The 19,676-nt window shown below is 41.5% G+C and overlaps 2 protein-coding genes across 2 annotated transcripts; both read left to right on the forward strand.

Moving 5' to 3' along the window:
* Positions 1-136: 136 nt before the first annotated feature.
* LOC109909432 (ribosomal protein S6 kinase-related protein-like) lies at positions 137-5,484 on the forward strand. The gene is made up of 12 exons (XM_020508474.2): positions 137-380; positions 1,611-1,889; positions 2,155-2,238; positions 2,367-2,435; positions 2,721-2,790; positions 3,416-3,523; positions 3,633-3,673; positions 3,795-3,822; positions 4,354-4,443; positions 4,533-4,621; positions 4,780-4,890; positions 4,996-5,484. The coding sequence occupies exons 1-12, from the start codon at positions 354-356 to the stop codon at positions 5,296-5,298; spliced, it is 1,299 nt and encodes a 432-aa protein (XP_020364063.2). The 5' UTR covers positions 137-353; the 3' UTR covers positions 5,299-5,484.
* Positions 5,485-12,028: 6,544 nt separating this feature from the next.
* LOC109909120 (fructose-bisphosphate aldolase C) lies at positions 12,029-16,959 on the forward strand. Its single transcript, XM_020508058.2, has 9 exons — positions 12,029-12,151; positions 13,635-13,771; positions 13,990-14,201; positions 14,616-14,670; positions 14,809-14,969; positions 15,097-15,180; positions 15,277-15,451; positions 15,647-15,846; positions 16,112-16,959. Exons 2-9 carry the CDS (start codon positions 13,660-13,662, stop codon positions 16,196-16,198), a joined length of 1,086 nt encoding a protein of 361 aa, XP_020363647.1. The 5' UTR covers positions 12,029-12,151; positions 13,635-13,659; the 3' UTR covers positions 16,199-16,959.
* Positions 16,960-19,676: the final 2,717 nt, after the last annotated feature.

Here is a 19,676-nt window from a genome sequence, read left to right on the forward strand (position 1 = left end):
CAGAAGGTCACTACACCGTTAATTTTTTATTTATTTCGAAATTAGATGTATGATTGGTTAACAGAAATGTGGCGTTTTGATTTTAGCCGTTATCCCAGTGGAGTGTGAGTGGCTGATTTGATCATTCATCTGACAGGGTGAACTGGAGCGGAATTTCGCCTTCTGTAGAATACCATCGAATGTGAGGTTATCATTCGTCTCTCGAGATGATCAGACCCACCCTGCGCGCTGTTCAGTCATGGCGGGTCAGGAATGTGCGCTCCATGTTTTACAAGGCATTGTAAGACCGTGTTAAAACTAACCAATTGGGAAAATAATGATGTGGGTTTGATCGAGGTTTACCAAGCATTGTGATGGGCAGCAACTCAAGTAAACACAAGGTAAGAGATCTTCAGACGTAGTCTACACCTATCTATGACGTTATCAGGTTTGATCACATGTTTATTCAGACTGCTTTAGCCTACAAATCTACGGTCTGTTCCACATAAGTGATGCATTTATACCTTTTGTATAGTAGGCAAGCCGCTAGCTCGCGACAATATTGGCGTTTAGAAACACGTGAGTTCAGCAAATATAAACCGGTGATGAGCACCTTACTTTGAATAGTTTTTTATGAATATGCATTGGAATATTAATCTGTTTACCGAAATGTATATGTAAACTGAACAATGATTTTAAGAAAATATTTTACAATGACATTTCACGTGGAGCTGGCCAATATGAGTGCACTGAACTGTTTTTAATGCAAAGCGCCTAAGGGTCCTTGGGGAGTTATATTAAAAGGGACGGGGGAGTGGCTCACTGTGGCTGCTGGGAAATTCTCTTGTTCGGGACGGTTAAGCTAATGTGGCATGAGGTTGTAAGTAACATGAACATTTCCCAGGACATAGACATCTGATAGGGGCAGAAAGCTTACATTGTTGTTAGTCTAGCTGCAATGTCCAATTTACAGTAGCTATTACATGGAAAGAATACCATGCAATTGTTTGAGTGCACAATCTTGAAAATGTATTAATAAACCAATTAGGCACATTTGGGCAGTCTAGATACATTTTGAGCCGATATGCAATTGTTCGTGGGATCTGTCTAAAACTTTTCATACGCTGCTGCCATCTAGTGGCGACTGCACTGGAATAAGACATGTCCTTTCTCTTGCATTTCAAAGATGATGGTACAAAAAAAACATGTTTTTTTCATTGTATTTTCTTTTACCCGATCTAATGTGTTATATGCCTACATAAATGTCACATTCCACAAACTTCAAAGTGTTTCCTTTTCAAATGGTATCAAGAACATGCATATCCTTGCTTCAGGTCCTGAGCTACAGGCAGTTAGATTTGGGTATGTCATTTTAGGCAAAAAAAAATTATAAAGGGGCTGATCTTTAAGAGGTTTTTAATGAATGTCTTCAACAATCGTTTGTTTATGTTGGCACATATTCATGTGAAATCTCTATCCAATGCGGATTTAGTCCTGCATGATTCTAGTGTGGCATATGCCAGGAAGTAACATCAACAGATGTTTGACATTTAGCTATAGTTACTTGCTACTCACAGCACAACTTGTAATTAGAACCATCACTAATTAGAAAGCCGCTGTCCTCAATGTAGAAACAGGTGCCAAGCCAGGAGAGACGACGCAATCAAGGTTGGCATGGCCTTCTCTCCAATATTGGAATATCCTTTACTGATGGACTTCGCCACCTTGGCCCACCTGTTCTGGCCACACAGGGCATGGTGCTCGGCAGCGGAGCCCCAATCCCTGAGGACCTCCTCCCCCCAGGACACAGCCCTCAGAAGCCTGGCATGGAGTCGACTCTCCCTGGCTTCATCTCTGTCTTTCTGCCAGAGTTCCCACACCGTACATTTACTGGGCAAGACGATTTCCAGGTAGTCCTCCTTAACTTCATTTGGATTGAACACCTGGACCACACATGATTTCAATCTTTGATGAAAACGTTGTCTCTTCAGCAGATGTAATGAAATCATTCATTGATAGGCAAACAACCGATAAATCAGTAACTTTTTACTTCTTGGTTATTCTATATGGGGGGGGGGAATAAATGATATGATGGTCTATCTGGTGTGAAACCTACCTTGAATGATATTGAATAATATTGCAACATTTGAATCTCACTCTCTCCATGACATTCAGATCCTGGGCTTCATAGCCAAAGGCTCCTTTGGTCCTATCTTGAAAGTAAAGGACCGGTCGAAGGAGAAGACTTATGCCGTTAAGGTGAATCTCCTCAGCCTCCTGTCACATCACATTTTACCAGCACCATATTTCATGTGACATCTACACACATCTAGTGTATTCTATTCCTACCCTGCATTTCATTTTTATTGTATTGTGTTGCTCTACAGGTTTTACCCAAGTCTGAGATACTTAAGCATGGGGTCCTGGAACAGTCAAAGGAGGAGGTCATCATTCAGGTAGGTCACACAGCAGGATGACCTGTAAGGCTGCTATCCTAGCTTAGCTCCTGACTTTGTTTCCAGCATGTTATCCCTAAACTATGACTCACTGAGCTCTGACAATGACTATGACAACAAACATGGTCCCATGGAGCTTTTGCTGAACAAAAATAAAATAAAAACATTTGCCATCGTTGAAAATACCTGGTTACATTCAGATCCCTCCTAAATCACATTTAGTTATACTGAGTGTCTTTGCTGACATCCACACTGTTGCTGTGTGTGTTGCCTGTTGCGTTGCAGCGGCAGCTCAGCCACCCATTCCTCCACAATCTGCAGGACTGCTGGCAGACCCAGCGCCACCTCTTCATTAGTGAGTGACTAATGTGATATAGCTAGATCCCTATTTATCCGCTCCTCTCTTTAACCTCCCTGTGTCTCACATAGGAGCTTCCCACTGGGTATGTCAGTTCAACGTTGATTCAACCAGTGTGTGCCCAATGGGTTGTCTCACTCTCCCTAGCAGGAGTGTTAACTATGGCATTATCTGGCCTTTCTGCTATTTACTGTTGTCTCCTCAGTCTGAGCCCCATGACTCGTCTGAAGAATTATACTGCCACCTACTGAGATTTTAGTGTGTATCATACAGTCCTGTGGCCTCTGAACCGAATTTCCCTTCCTTTAGATTTTTTAATAGCACCCTTATTAGTGGATAAAGGCATGTTTGAGTTCGTGTCTCTCACTGACACTTAGCTCCTTCCCCAACATCAGCCCTTTCCCTTCCTATGCTTCCCCCAGCCTTAAAAAAACTTGCAACTCTGTGACTTACGACAAATTAATTTTCTCCTATTGCTTCTCTCCTCCACTGCTCCTTCCTTTTCAAGTGCTTGTGTTTCAGCAGGGGTCATCTACTCCCAGCCCTGGATCAGTGTACTGTACATAGCCTTGTTATGTACTAAGATGGATCATTGTGTGTGACTGTGTCTGTCTTCCTACAGTGTGTGAGTACTGCAGTACTGGAGACCTGTACACCTACTGGATACTGAAGGGCCAGTTTGGGGATGATGAGGCTCGGGTGTTCGCTGCAGAGCTAGGCTGTGCTTTGGGTGAGTGTCCCTCAAGTGTGTATACACTTGTATATTCTCCAAAAATGTGTATGAGATCATTGTTTAAGTTTCACCTTTACTCATTATAATGGGTGTGTCTGATCGGTAGGTTTCCTTCACGACTTTGGGATCATGCATAGGGATGTGAAGGTATGAACGTTTGTTTTGATCATGAACATTATTCTTTGTACATAAATCTTGCAACTAAATGACTCATATTTATAACTTCACTGGAAAGTTTATAATCATCTGATTATTCTGAATTTTTTAGATGGAGAATGTCCTTCTGTCTGACCAAGGTAATGCTGGCTTAAAAAAATATATTAATATATAAACCATTTAGTAGACACTTTTATCCAAAGCAGTTTACAGAACAGTCATGCATGTGTAGCACATGGGGATGTGTGAAACGTACTGCTCAGCCTTAAGTGTCCTGCTTGCGCCGTCTCATTAGCTAGCTTTTGAGGTGGCGCTATCAGCTAAGCCGCTTGAGGGAGGACGGTCACGTGTATTTTGCGAGGCAGAGATCGCAGGTTCGCAAACAGGCCGAATCGGGAGGAAGTTGTACTCGCTAAGCAAACAGCGTGACGTTCTTTACACATGCATACATTTGACGTATGGTTTAGTTTACTTTCTACTGCAAAAAATATAAGACAACACTAGAGGGCCTTATAATACAGTGGACACAGTGTTGTTGTTGTTGGGAATATTCTCGAAGATATAATTTTTATGGTGAAAGTAGTTTAAGCTTCATATTAGTCAGGTAGAATAACTGGAATTGGATTTGTAAAGTACTGTATGTAAAATACTGCTGTATCTGTTTAATGCAGGTCACCTGCGTTTAGCTGACTTTGGACTTTCTCGCCGTCTTGAGCGGGGCGCAAGAGCATTTACAATTTGTGGGACAATCCAATACATGGGTGAGATTCTTGGGATCGCGCAAAGATAATGGTCACTACACATGAGGCACCTATTATAATCTCACTGGGATGGTCCTCTGTCCAAACAGCTCCTGAAGTCCTGAGTGGGGGTCCCTACAGCCATGCTGCTGATTGGTGGTCTCTCGGCATTCTGTTGTTCTCAATGGTGACTGGAAAGGTGTGGTCACCACCACAGTTCATCTTAATTAAATGAATATGTCATGATGTAATAGCTGTTAGAAAGGTTGTTTTTCTTCTTATTTTAAGCTGTCCTGTCATGCAAATCTAAATGCTAGTCTAGAGATGTTGTTGGTGCTAATTCTGTCGTCTCCATAGTTCCCTGTACCTCCAGAGCCAGACCACTGCAACATGCTGAGAAAGGTCAGAGACTGCCCATACTCCATACCCAAGACCTTCAGGCCTGCGCTAGCCCTTCTGCTCACAGAGGTCAGAAGTCATCTGTAGTAGGATTGTCTAAGAGTATCAACAAAATACCATCACCACAAATTCTCAATGCTTTTCTTTCTTTCTCCATCCTGTTTGTGACTCCAGCTCCTATGCAAGAACCCAGCCCATCGCCTACATAGCCTGGAGCGCTTCAAAAGGCAGGTGTTTTTCCATGGCACTTCCTTTGACTCTCAGCTACTACAGAAGAGACCTGTTGAATTAATTCTTGAACTGAAGAACCATCCTGATCGTCCAGTCAAAGCAATGCGGGGCCTGTCTATGGACTACTTCCAGAACTTTGACTGTGACATCCTCCACTCCCCTACCAGCCCCACTGACCTGTCACCTACCTTGGCCAACATTGACCTGAGCCAGGCTCTGGCTACAGCTCAGGGTTGTAGTGAATGAGATGTGCCTGTTCTACTTTGCCTCAATACTGCCTGCAAATTAATGGAAACATTTGATATATACTTTGTACCGCATGTATACTTGGTTGTGAAAAAGCTACTGTACAGTGCATTTGGAAAGTATTCAGACTCATTGACTTTTTCCATATTTTGTTACGTTACAGCCTTATTCTAAAATTTATTAAATTGTTTTCTTCCCTCTTAATCTAGACACAATACCCCATATAGACAAAGCAAAAACAGGCTTAGAAAATTTAGCAAATGTATAAAACTGAAATATCACATTTACATAAATATTCAGACCCTTTACTCAGTACTTAATTGAAGCACCTTTGGCAGTGATTACAGCCTCAAGTCTTCTTGGGTATGACGCTACAAGCTTGGCGCACCTGTATTCAGGGAGTTTCTCCAATTATTTTCTACAGATTCTCTCAAGCGTTGTCAGGTTGGATGGGGAGCGTCGCTGTACAGCTAGTTTCAGGTCTCTCCAGAGATGTTCGATCTGGCTCGGGCTCTGGCCGGGCCACTCATGGACATTCAGAGACTTATCCCGACGCTGCTCTTGCATTGTCTTGGCTGTGTGCTTAGGGTTGTTGTCCTGTTGAAAGGTGAACCTTTGCCCCAGTCTGAGGTCCTGAGCACTCTGGAACTTGTTTTAATCAAGTGTATCTCTGTACTTTTCTCCGTTCATCTTTCCCTCCTGACTAGTCTCTCAGTCCCTGCCGCTGATAAACATCCCCACAGTATGATGCTGCCACCACCATGCTTCACTGTAGGGATGGTGCCAGGTTTCCTCCAGACGGGACGCTTGGCATTCAGGTCAAAAAGTTCAATCTTGTTTTCATCAGACCAGAGAATCTTGTTTCTCATGGTTTGAGTGCTTTAGGTGTCTTTTGGCAAGCTTTTACAGAGGAGTGGCTTCCGTCTGCCCACTCTACCATAAACGCCTAATTGGTTGAGTGCTGCAGAGATGGTTGTTCTTCTGGAATGTTCTCCCATCTCCACAGAGGAACTCTGGAGCTCTGTCGGAGTGTTCGGGTTCTTGGTCACCTCCCTGACCAAGGCCCTTTTCCCGCAATTGCTCAGTTTGGCCGGGTAGCCAGCTCTAGGAAGAGTCTTATTATACCATAATTTGCAAATAAATTCATAAAAAATCCTACAATGTGATTTTCTGGATTTTTTTTCTTCTAATTTTGTCTGTCATAGTTGAAGTGTACCTATGATGAAAATGACAGGCCTCTCTCATCTTTTTAAGTGGGAGAACTTGCACAATTGGTGGCTGACTAAGTACTTTTTTGCCCCACTGTATACATTTGCAAACATTTCTAAAAACCTGTTTTCGCTTTGTCGTTATGGGGTATGTAGATTAAGAAAAAATTTAGTCAATAAATTTTAGAATAATGTTGTAATGTAACAAAATGTGGAAAAAGTCAAGGCGTCTGAATACTTTGCGAATGCACTGCACAGTCGTGGCCAAATGTTTTGAGAATGACACAAATATTAATTTCCACAATTTACTGCTTCAGTGTCTTTAGATATTTTGTCAGATGTTACTATGGAATACTGAAGTATAATTACAAGCATTTCATAAGTGTCAAAGGCTTTTTTTTGACAATTACATGAAGCAAAGAGTCAATATTTGCAGTGTTGACCCTTCTTTTTCAAGACCTCTGCAATCCGCCCTGGCATGCTGTCAATTAACTTCTGGGCCACATCCTGACTGGTGGCAGCCCATTCCTGCATAATCAATGCTTGGAGTTTGTCAGAATTTGTGGGGTTTTGTTTGTCCACCCGCCTCTTGAGGATTGACCACAAGTTCTCAATGAGATTAAGGTCTGGGGAGTTTCCTGGCCATGGACCAAAAATATCCATGTTTTGTTCCCAGAGCCACTTTTGCCTTATGGCAAGATGCTCCATCATGCTGGAAATGGCATTGTTTGTCACCAAACTGTTCCTGGATGGTTGGGAGAAATTGCTCTCGGAGGATGTGTTGGTACCATTCTTTATTCTTAGGCAAAATTGTGAGTGAGCCCACTCCCTTGGCTGAGAAGCAACCCCACACATTAATGGTCTCAGGAAGCTTTACTGTTGGCATGACACAGGACTGATGGTATCGCTCACCTTGTCTACTCCGGACAAGCTTTTTTCCGGATGCCCCAAACAATCGGAAAGGGGATTCATCAGAGAAAATTACTTTACCCCAGTCCTCAGCAGTTCCATCGCTGTACCTTTTGCAGAATATCAGTCTGTCCCTGATGTTTTTCCTGGAGAGAAGTGGCTTCTTTGCTGCCCTTCTTGACCCCAGGACATCCTCCAAAAGTCTTTGCCTCACTGTGCGTGCAGATGTACTCACACCTGCCTGCTGCCATTCCTGAGCAAGCTCTCTACTGGTGGTGCCCTGATCACGCAGCTGAATCAACTTTAGGAGACTGTCCTGGCGCTTGCTGGACTTTCTTGGGCGCCCTGAAGCCTTCTGCAGAATAGCAGTGGAAATGTTTTGGGGGGATTCAGTTCATTTGCATGGCAAGAGGGACTTTGCAATTAATTGCAATTCATCTGATCACTCTTCATAACATTCTGGAGTATATGCAAATTGCCATCATACAAACTGAGGCAGCAGACTTTGTGAAAATGTATATTTGTGTCATTCTCAACGACTGTTTTCTTTATTTACTTTACCTATTTGGCTCCCTCTCTTCCTCTGTATACCTCTTTGCATACCCATTTAATGGAGTGATAAATATAGATGAGCTTTAATACACTGAAAACCACCATTTGCCAAAAAGGGTTTATAACAATTATATTTCCCATTGAGATTAACAGTACTGAAACTCAAAGCCTCTCAAGGCACTGCCTGTAACAGCACACTATTTATAATGTGGATCAACCACCTGCATGTTTGACCTTTTACCTTTGTCATTAAATGTATAAAAAAATATCTCTCTTTTCCTGAAAATCCGTTCACATATATTCGTTTAACAATGTTTTCTTCTGTGTAATTTTATGTTTGATTGCCTAGGCCATCAATTATTTGATTGACTGTTGTGTGACTGATCACAATGCCTTTGACTGTTCACAAAGTCTTGCTGTATACCCATTTCTCATTAGATTTCACTGATGTTTGATGTGTTTTACCCAACCACAGTAACAGCTGAATAATGAAAACCCCTATAAACTCACGATGGAGTTGTCTCCTGTCATGATATACTAGGAGAAATATCAAAGGAAATAGGTACGTTTAAAGCATAGCCTCTTCTTTGGAGCCACTTGAAGTGTTAAAAAAGAGTTGATAAGTTCCACAGGTTTTTTAGGTTAGGTGATGTTAGCTGTTCCAGGTATAAAGCCTGAGTCACTTCAGACAGCAGAGAACATACACATGTTTGAGCCAGTACAATACAAGAGGAGGCTTTCCGTTTATTGTTACCAAACAGAAAAGTATACATCTTACAGAGTATCATTCATTGGGTATTTCAAATGGTTTTTCCTCTGAAATTCGTGTGGTTCATGGAGCTTGCAACGTCACGGTCATGGGTTCGATTCCTGCTGGGGCCCATATGAAAATGTATGGATGATACACTACTGTAAGTCCTTTAGGATAAAAGCATCTGCTAAATAGCATATTTTATATATTATGTTTAGACATACTGTACAGTATTTATATTGCACTACACCTGGATACACAACACCAACTTTTTTCCAAGACCTTGGTGTGACGGTGACCTATTTGGTAAAACTCTGAGAACACAGAGAAATCCTTAAGGGAGCAACCTAATAGGATGTAAAAATTGAAGACCAGATAAAGCATCGTCATTAAATGTTTTAATTAGGTTCGAACAGAAAAAAATAGCTACTGCCCCAATGGAGACGGCTAAATATAATCTAAGCACAAGTCCCAGTCATCTTCCTAAAATGTCTCCTGAATAGGAAGGTGTAGTGGGCTCCTCTCTCTGTGGTCTGACAATGAATTCCCCTTCAGGCCCTTGTCTTAAACAGGTCTGGTACAGAATGTCTGTGGTGTTAGTCCAGTGACCCACATCTTTACATTGGTAGACACCTCTAGCACACTGACACAATTATGGAGGGAGTGATGGAGAAGTCCCATAAAATAACACTAGAACAAGTGAGATATCTTAGAAAAGTGGGAACACGTATTTTCGCATTTCTACATAGATAATGGGAGAAATTCAACTTGCCAAATAAAGGATCAAATTCAAACACTTGAAGAGAATTTATATAATGCCTGCATGATTGAATTAAGTATTTACTGTCAAATGCATGTCATTCTTTATAGAATTACATATGCATTTTATCCAACCACTTCAAGTGGAAATGTAACAACTGAAAATGCCACCATAAAGACAATGTAGCCTATCACTGTTGATCTTCATGTGATGGACCTGATTATCGACCTATGTAAACTACTCAAACATTGATTGTTGTTATATCTTGTTAACATTTAAAAAAAATATTTCTGACCCCATTTCTCTCTTATCTATGTCACAGTTCTATATTTCATCATTTCCATCCACTGGAAACCTGGAAACACTATTTCTGAACCTACTAATACACATTATTTACTACTAATGCATAATGCAGATATGCATAGGAGTGTTTGAATTGCTCTGAGACTGAGCTTTTCTTCTGGGTCTTAGGGGGAGGTCTGAATTGCCAAGAGATTCAGAAATGTGCCTAAGGCATAGTTCAACCTAATTATATAAGTCTATGACTTCAACTAATTAGAGGAAAATAGTGAGCAAATTGGTTTAACACTTAAATGAGGTTGAGCTGAAGGGTTCAGAGTTATTTTAGCTTTAAAAGAAGCGTTATTGGGCCAACATACTGCATTTTTTATTTTTTTTATTTCACCTTTATTTAACCGGGCAGGCTGGTTGAGAACAAGTTCTCATTTGCAACTGGGACCTGGCCGAGATAAAGTGTAGCAGTGTGAACAGACAACACAGAGTTACACATGGAGTAAACAATTAACAAGTCAATAACACAGTAGGAAAAAAAAGGGAGTCTATATACGTTGTGTGCAAAAGGCATGAGGAGGTAGGCGAATAATTACAATTTTGCAGATTAACACTGGAGTGATAAATGATCAGATGGTCGTGTACAGGTAGAGATATTGGTTTGCAAAAGAGCAGAAAAGTAAATAAATAAAAACAGTATTGGGATGAGGTAGGTAAAAATGGGTGGGCTATTTACCGATAGACTATGTACAGCTGCAGCGATCGGTTAGCTGCTCAGATAGCAGATGTTTGAAGTTGGTGAGGGAGATAAAAGTCTCCAACTTCAGCGATTTTTGCAATTCGTTCCAGTCACAGGCAGCAGAGTACTGGAACGAAAGGCGGCCAAATGAGGTGTTGGCTTTAGGGATGATCAGTGAGATACACCTGCTGGAGCGCGTGCTACGGGTGTGTGTTGCCATCGTAACCAGTGAACTGAGATAAGGCGGAGCTTTACCTAGCATGGACTTGTAGATGACCTGGAGCCAGTGGGTCTGGCGACGAATATGTAGCGAGGGCTAGCCGACTAGAGCATACAGGTCGCAGTGGTGGGTGGTATAAGGTGCTTTAGTGACAAAACGGATGGCACTGTGATAAACTGCATCCAGTTTGCTGAGTAGAGTGTTGGAAGCAATTTTGTAGATGACATCGCCGAAGTCGAGGATCGGTAGGATAGTCAGTTTTACTAGGGTAAGTTTGGCGGCGTGAGTGAAGGAGGCTTTGTTGTGGAATAGAAAGCCGACTCTAGATTTGATTTTCGATTGGAGATGTTTGATATGAGTCTGGAAGAAGAGTTTACTGTCTAGCCAGACACCTAGGTACTTATAGATGTCCACATATTCAAGGTCGGAACCATCCAGGATGGTGATGCTAGTCAGGCGTGCGGGTGCAGGCAGCGAACGGTTGAAAAGCATGCATTTGGTTTTACTAGCGTTTAAGAGCAGTTGGAGGCCACGGAAGGAGTGTTGTATGGCATTGAAGCTCGTTTGGAGGTTAGATAGCACAGTGTCCAAGGACGGGCCGGAAGTATATAGAATGGTGTCGTCTGCGTAGAGGTGGATCAGGGAATCGCCCGCAGCAAGAGCAACATCATTGATATATACAGAGAAAAGAGTCGGCCCGAGAATTTAACCCTGTGGCACCCCCATAGACTGCCAGAGGACCGGACAGCATGCCTTCCGATTTGACACACTGAACTCTGTCTGCAAAGTAGTTGGTGAACCAGGCAAGGCACCTGGGTGTACACAAATGGGGCTGTTTTAAGTAGCCAGGCTTCTTGAAATGTAACTTCTATGTGAAAACAATGTAGAGAAACACAAAACTGTTGTTTGTTATGATTAATTAGCTTCGTTTCATCCACTGAACTATTGATTGAACTGCCATTGGGACAACTGCCATTGGGACAACTGTACCTGCAAAAACAAGTGTATCATTATTATTGTAAAGACTTGGAATGATGGATAAGTTTATGTTGAATGCAGAGTTTATGTTGAATGCAGAAGAGGCTGGTAGGAGGAGCTACACGAGGAGGGGAATCAATGTAATGGTATCAAACACATCACAATAACTTGTTTGACTCCGTTCCATTGATGCCATTCCAGCCATTACAATAAGCCTGTTCTCCTATAGCTCCTCCCAACAGCCTCCTCTTGTTGAATGTATTCATCCATATTTATTTATTATACATCAACAAGCCCCACCCTGTCATTAAGCCCCGCCCTAGAGGTGTTGGTTTTGGAGGTCACAGAGCTGAGTGGGATACAAGGGAGCAGCAGTCTGTCAGACAGCGCAGTGGCTATCACTTCTGCAGTGAAAAAAGTGAATTCTGAATTAGCATCTTGTCAGGTAAGGTTCTTACGGTTTTTTTACATTTACTTTTAATTTCAGCAAGCTTTAGTAAACAGGATAGAGAATATGATATTGAGCTACCATGAATGTTCAACTTTTGGACGAGTGGCACACAGAGATGCGGATGATGCTATTAAAGTAATGTTTTTTATGTTTTATTTGGAAAACTAAAGATATTACAATGGATTGTTATTGTCTTCCAATTTACTAAACCAAGTTAAAAGACTGGATTGGAGTGACATGATGATAAGTGGTAGATTTACTTTTTTTTACTGGCTATTGTTTTATTTTCCTTGGTTATTGTAGACAGTGGAGTGCGAAAGCTGAGGGTCTGTGTTGACATGGTGATTTGCCATACCCACTATCAAGGGATGTGTAATGAATGCATGACAGATCACTGTAGTCAGCGCTGCTACATCAGCAAGTGGGAAGCGTGATTAGGGGCCTTCTGCTCTCAATAAATAGTACTCATACAGTAGAATGTATTGTCTCTATGTGAATTTGATGTATTACTACCTCCTAAGTTGTTTTTTTTCACTTGCCAATTTGATGTTGCTACTACAGCTACATAGAACCAGGGTAATATTTCTGAAAAACTCTCTGGTTTGGACTGACAGAATTCCCTCACCTTTCTTGTGCCTCCTGGGCTATTTGTTTGGTGGGCTGCATAGTCAGCACAAAGGTCCACACATCCCTAATCCCAGCTGACAATGTGCCAATAAGGACAGTCACTCAGCCAAAATCACTGGGATTTCAGAGGATGTGAGCAGTGGTGAAACAAGTACCCAATTCTCAGACTCAAGTAAAAGTAAAGAATAGAATAGAAAATGACTCAAGTAAAAGTGAAAGGCACCCAGTAAAATATTACTTGAGTAAAAGTATTTGGTTTTAAATATACTTAAGTATGAAAACGAAATATAATTGCTAAAATATACTTAAGTATCAAAAGTAAAAGTATAATTACTTCAAATTCCTCATATTAAGCAAAGCAGACAGCACCCTTTTCTTGTTTTTAACATTTACGGATAGCCAGGGTCACACTCCAACATAATTTACAAACGATGCATTTTTGTTTAGTGAGTCTGCCAGATCAGATGCAGTAGAGATAACCATGTGTTCTCTTGATAAGTACATATAATTAGACAATTTTACTGTCCTGCTAAACATTCAAAATGTAACAAGTACTTTTGGGTGCGAGGGAAAATGTATGGAGTAAAAATAACATTATTTTATTTAGGAATGTAGTGAAGGAAAAGTAAAAGTTGTCAAACATATAAATAGTAAAGTACAGAAACTCCCCAAAACTACTTAAGTAGTACTTTAAAGTATTTTTACTTAAGTACTTTACTCCATTTGATGGGAGAGATATGTCCCTACTGTTGATCTATGTCTCTAGCTAAATATTTCCCTGAGTGAATTTTGATCAATTTAGACCAGCAAAGATGTGCAAGATCTGATATCTAATGATATTCCTATGCAGGTTGTGTGATCGACCATCTCTCAGGATGACGCACCAGTTCCCAGCCCTCTCCAGTGGTCAGAAGAGGGAGCTCCAGGAGATTGCCCTCCGTATCGTCACTCCAGGAAAGGGCATCCTGGCTGCTGATGAGTCTGTGGGTCAGTAAGGAGCTCTGCATCTTCTCTATGCATTGGAAAACCATCATAATGAAAATTATTAGACAAATTATTATTAGACAAATCTTAATTTCCAGTGGTGCTTGACAGAACCCTCTACAAAGCAGTGGTACAGGATGGTGTCCAATAGATTATTCTGTTTTTATAATTGTAGGTTTACCAGACTGTGAACATGCTTTTTCTAATGTTCCTGGAAACAGGCAGCATGGCGAAGCGCCTTAACCAGATAGGGGTTGAGAACACTGAGGAGAACCGCCGGCAGTACCGCCAGATCCTCTTCAGTGCTGACGACCGCATCAACAGCTGCATCGGAGGAGTCATTTTCTTCCACGAAACGCTGTACCAACACGCTGACGACGGCACGCCCTTCGTCAAGATGATCAAGGACAGGGGCATCACTGTGGGCATCAAGGTAATGTATGAGCACAGGGTTCAAAAGGGCCAATGTTGATATCTGAAGTATGTTTTATGTCTCTGGTCTCTAGCTTGGGCAAGAATACGTCTTGACCCTCCTTCTACTGTATATAACATTAGTGAGGGAAGGAATGAATGAGAATGTGGAGCATAAGGCTACTTGATATTCTCCAATGGACAGTCCCAGGAAGGGAGCAGGTTTCAACATTATGGAGACCAAAGGGTAGTACACACTCTGATCAGGAGTTCTACCCCTGATGGATGGCAGTGCTATGGATAGAATAGCTGCTATTAATATCAACACCATCTAGATGAAAATGAGCTGGCTTTAAGACAAAGAGAAGATCAGTGAAGGGGAGGATTGACCATTGTCATTTGTATTTTATTATCTGCTCTACCTCCTTTTCTTCAGGTTGACAAGGGTGTTGTCCCCTTGGCAGGAACCAATGGAGAATCTACCACTCAGGGTAGGGCCGAGACCCCTCGGGTTCCACTCAATCTGATCATCAAAACTATCTGAATTTGACAATTACAAAATGTAGTCTGCCACTCACTGGTGAATCCCAATCCTTTACAGCCTTATTCATCTCTTTCTCATCCTGTAGGACTGGATGGGCTCTCAGAACGCTGTGCTCAGTATAAGAAGGACGGGGCAAACTTTGCTAAGTGGCGCTGTGTGTTCAAGATCAGTGAGGCCACCCCCTCTAAACTGTCCATTGAAGAGAATGCAAATGTTCTGGCTCGATATTCAAGCATTTGCCAGCAGGTAAGAACTCCGCAAACGCAGTGTAAAGGCACAATGTCAGGTATGAGAAAATATTATAATTGCAGTACGTAACATCAGCATCACCTTCTAATCATGATGCTAATTATGTCCCTTTTCTGTCACCCAGCATGGGATTGTGCCTATTGTGGAGCCAGAGATTTTGCCTGATGGAGATCATGATCTGAGGCGTTGTCAGTATGTCACAGAGAAGGTGGGACCGTACCCCAACTTGTAACCTGTTAGTGTGTAATATGTATTTCTAACATTGCCAGTTTATCATGTTCCATGTGTTCCCCATGTTGTGCAGGTCCTAGCTGCATTGTACAAGGCCATGTCTGACCATCATGTGTACCTGGAGGGCACTCTGCTCAAGCCCAATATGGCCACTCCTGGCCACAGCTGCCCCACAAAATACAGCGCAGAGGAGGTCGCCATGGCAACAGTCACTGCCTTGCGCCGCACCGTCCCTCCTGCTGTCACGGGTAGGGTCATAGGCCATTGGCCTCTCAGAGAAGTTCAGAAAGAGGGTATATACAGTACTAGTGTCAGATTCAGTCACTATTCCAGTGATTTGGCATATTGAACATAGGTTAATTTATTGGCAGTTTGTAAAGCACTTATGGAGCTGATAGAAATCCATTGACTGTTCACTCTATTTGTTTTCTGTGTGTGTGCAGGAGTGACGTTCCTCTCTGGGGGTCAGAGTGAAGAGGAGGCCTCTGTCCACCTGAATGCCATCAACAACTGCTCCCTGGTGAAGCCCTGGACCCTCACCTTCTCGTACGGCCGAGCCCTGCAGGTGTCCGCACTCAAAACCTGGCGGGGACATAAAGAGAATGAGAGTGCTGCAACTGAGCAGTTTATCAAGCGAGCAGAGGCATGTACATCACTTTGTTTTCAGACTCTTAATCAACCTGGCATTCGTCTTTTAGCACAAAAGCATTGTTGAGGAACATATTTCTTCTTAATATTGTTTTTAATAAAACTGGACAATGCTATTATGAACATTTCACAATTTCTCAAATGTGGAACGGTCATTTGAGGAAGTGATCTATGTTTTCAGTTGACATTAAGTGAGTTTGCTCCTAACAGTGTTTGTGTGTTTGCCCCTCATACCCCCACCCCCTTTCTCTTACTATCAGGTGAATGGCCTGGCCTGTCAGGGGAAGTACACTGGTGGCGGGGACAGTGAATCCGACCAGATCTATGTGGCCAATCATGCATACTAATGAGCCAGTGATTCCAGCTTTGGCCAACCAATAGCATAGTCCGCTGTCACTGCCATACCAATTGGCCAATCGCAGGCATATGCTATCTACAATCTGTATTCTAGGAGTTATATTATAGTTATTTGAATGTACACACTGGTAATTCAAAAAATGTTGCACATTGGTGGACACACTAGATATAAGGGTCTAATGAAATTAGTCATTGAAGGATGGCCTTTGATTAGACACTTTCAACAATATTATTGTAACCTTTGAGATGACAACATGTTCTTGTGGTAGTAGGAAAGTGAAACTTAATTGATGTTTGGTTGTTTCATTACATATTTCGATGAGATTCAGAATGATCTTTTGCCATGTAAAGCCACCTTCCAAACTGCTGCATACTCGGATAAGCGTCAGATAGGGTGTGTGGTGTAGGCCTATTGTGTGTGATGAGAATAGAGAACTCCAGTTTTTTTTAAAGAAACCATGCTGCCATTCCACATTCAGGCTGTGTATTAGAGATGTGTGTCTAAACAAAATAGCTGTGTGAAGACACTAGTTTGTAGAAATTGGGTGTTCTTTCATAGTGGCACAGAGTTCCAAAGACTTCTCGTTTTGGATGAACTAATGGACAGCTGGACTTACAGTAAATAATGTTAGGTGTAAAATGTTATTTTTGTGATTTAGCTAAGTATTGTTCTCTATGCAAGTGATGTATCAAATACTGTCGTGCAAAAGTAAATCATAATGGCAATAAATTAAGTTCAGTTGAAACAATCTGAGAATTCTGGTTTTATTTCTCATTAATTAATCTCGGTTACACCATAATTAAAATATCCCGTAATTTGGTCAGATGCTCATGCTCCATAGTCTGTCCAGGAGAGATTAGGCCTAGTCATCATTTTTTTATTTGTTGTAACTGCACCGAAGAGTAGGCCTACCTACACATTGCACTATTTTTAGATTATTTTATACCGTAGGGTTAAACTCTGAGAATTGTTATCCAGTTCTTGACTTTAACAGAATACCTACACTACCATTCAAATGTTTGGGGTCACTTAGAAATGTCCTTGTTTTTTTAAAGAAAAGCACATTTTTTGTCCTTTAAAATAACATAAAAATGTTCAGAAATACAGTGTAGACATTGTTAATCTTGTAAATGACTATTGTAGCTGGAAACGGCTGACTTTTTATGGAATATCTACGTAGGCGTACAGAGGTCCATTATCAGCAACCATCACTCCTGTGTTCCAATGGCACGTTGTGTTAGCTAATGCAAGTTTAGCATTTTAAAAGGCTAATTGATCATTAGAGAACCCTTTTGCTATTATGTTAGCACAGCTGAAAACTGTTGTTCTGATTGAAGAAGCAATAAAACTGGCCATCTTTAGACTAGTTGAGTATCTGGAGCATCAGCATTTGTGGGTTTGATTACAGGCTCAAAATGGCCAGAAACAAAGCACTTTCTTCTGAAACTCGTCAGTCTATTCTTGTTCTGAGAAATTAAGGCTATTTAATGCTAGAAATTGCCAACAAACTGAAGATCTTGTACAACGCTGTGTACTACTCCCTTCACAAAACAGCGCAAACGGTCTCTAACCAGAATAGATAGAGTGGGAGGCCCCGGTGCACAACTGAGCACGAGGACAAGTGTCTAGTTTGAGAAACAGACGCCTCACAAGTCCTCAACCTACAGCTTCATATTTCTCGCATGGAATAACCTTAATTTCTCAGAACAAGAATAGACTGACAAGTTTCAAAAGAAAGTGCTTTATTTCTGGCCATTTTGAGCCTGTAATCGAACCCACAAATGCTGATGCTCCAGATACTCAACTAGTCTAAAGAAGGGCAGTTTTATTGCTTCTTTAATCAGTACAACAGTTTTCAGCAGTGCTAACATAATTTCAAAAGGGTTTTCTAATGATCAATTAGCCTTTTAAAATTATAAACTTGGATTAGCTAACACAGCGTGTCATTGGAACACAGGAGTGATGGTTGCTGATAATGGGCCTCTGTACACCTACATGTAGATATTCCATAGATATTCCATCTTATAGTCATTTACAACATTAACAATGTCTACACTGTATTTCTGAAAAAGGTTATGTTATTTTAATGGACAAAAAAATTGCTTTTCTTTCAAAAACAAGGACATTTCTAAGTGACCCCAAACTTTGAACGGTAGTGTATCTGGAAAATATTCTTAATTTATCCTCACCCATAAACTAGTTGGCTCTTTGTAGCTTGTCGTTTGATTTGCTTTCATATACGTTGTTCCATGGCACCATCTACTGGCCCAAATATTGTAGTTGATGATCAAATCAAGTTGTATTTGTCACGTGTGACAAATACATCAGGCAAGGGAAAGGGGGATATCTAGTCAGTTGTTCAACTGAAATGTGTCTTCTGCATTTAACCCAAGCCCTCTGAATTAGAGAAGTGCGGGGGGCTCTTAATCGGCATCCACGTTTTCGGTGTAGCCCTTACTGTGAAATGCTTACTTACAAGACCTTAACCAATAATGCAAATTTAAGAAAAATAAGAGTTAAGAAAAATTTTACTAAATAAACTAAAGTAAAAAAAATAAAAGAGAAACAATAAAATAACAATAATGAGGCTATATACAGGGGGTACCGGTACCAAGTCAATGTGTGGAGGTACAGGTTTGTCGATGTAATTAAGGTAATATGTACATGTACAGTAGGTAAAGTGACTATGCATAGATAATAAACAGTGAGTAGCAGCGGTGTAAAAAAGGGAGGTGGGTCAAAGCAAATAGTCAGAGTAGCCATTTGATTGCCTGTTCAGCAGTCTTATAGCTTGGGGGTAGAAGCTGTTAAGAAGCCTTTTGGACCTAGACTTCGCACTCCAGTACCGCTTGCTGTGCGGCATGGCTAGGGTGGCTGGAGTCGTTGGGAATTTTTAGGGCCTTCCACTGACAGGTATAGATGTCCTGGATGCCAGGAAGCTTGGCCCAAGTGATGTACTGGCCTGTAGCCCCTTGCAGTCAGAATGCGAGCAGTTGCCATACCAGGAGGTGATGCAACCAGTCAGGATGCTCTCGATGGTGCAGCTGTAGAACTTTTTGAGGATCAGAGGACTCATGCCAAAACTTTTCAGTCTCCTTAGGGGGAATTGGCGTTGTCGTGCCCTCTTCACGACTATCTTGGTATGTTTGGACCATGATAATAGGTGATGCGGACACCAAGGACCTTGAAGCTCTCAATCTGCTCCACTACAGCCCCCATCAATGACAATGGGAGCATGCTTGGCCCTCCTTTTCCTGTAGTCCCCGATCATGTCCTTTGTCTTGATCACGTTGAGGGAGAGGTTGTTGATATAGTATATTAGGCTCCAAGGTCCTAATTCATAATCAATGTAGTGTCTGTATACTTTAGATGCACACTCACTTGTGAAGTCACTATTATTGGTGTAGGCCGTCTACCTATAATAATAGGTTGCTGGACACTACTCATAAGGCCAAATTAGAAATAAT

The sequence above is a fragment of the Oncorhynchus kisutch genome, linkage group LG18, assembly GCF_002021735.2.
Source record: "Oncorhynchus kisutch isolate 150728-3 linkage group LG18, Okis_V2, whole genome shotgun sequence".
NCBI classification, from domain to species: domain Eukaryota; kingdom Metazoa; phylum Chordata; class Actinopteri; order Salmoniformes; family Salmonidae; genus Oncorhynchus; species Oncorhynchus kisutch.

Coding starts and splice junctions, on each gene's coding strand:
- LOC109909432 (XM_020508474.2), top strand. CDS start 354: ATGGGCAGCAACTCAAGTAAACACAAG. Junction 2,239..2,366: donor AGAAGACTTATGCCGTTAAG/GTGAATCTCCTC, acceptor GTTGCTCTACAG/GTTTTACCCAAGTCTGAGAT. Junction 3,823..4,353: donor TGTCCTTCTGTCTGACCAAG/GTAATGCTGGCT, acceptor TGTTTAATGCAG/GTCACCTGCGTTTAGCTGAC.
- LOC109909120 (XM_020508058.2), top strand. CDS start 13,660: ATGACGCACCAGTTCCCAGCCCTCTCCAGTGGTCAGAAGAGGGAGCTC. Junction 15,181..15,276: donor GTCAGTATGTCACAGAGAAG/GTGGGACCGTAC, acceptor CATGTTGTGCAG/GTCCTAGCTGCATTGTACAA. Junction 15,847..16,111: donor AGTTTATCAAGCGAGCAGAG/GCATGTACATCA, acceptor TCTTACTATCAG/GTGAATGGCCTGGCCTGTCA.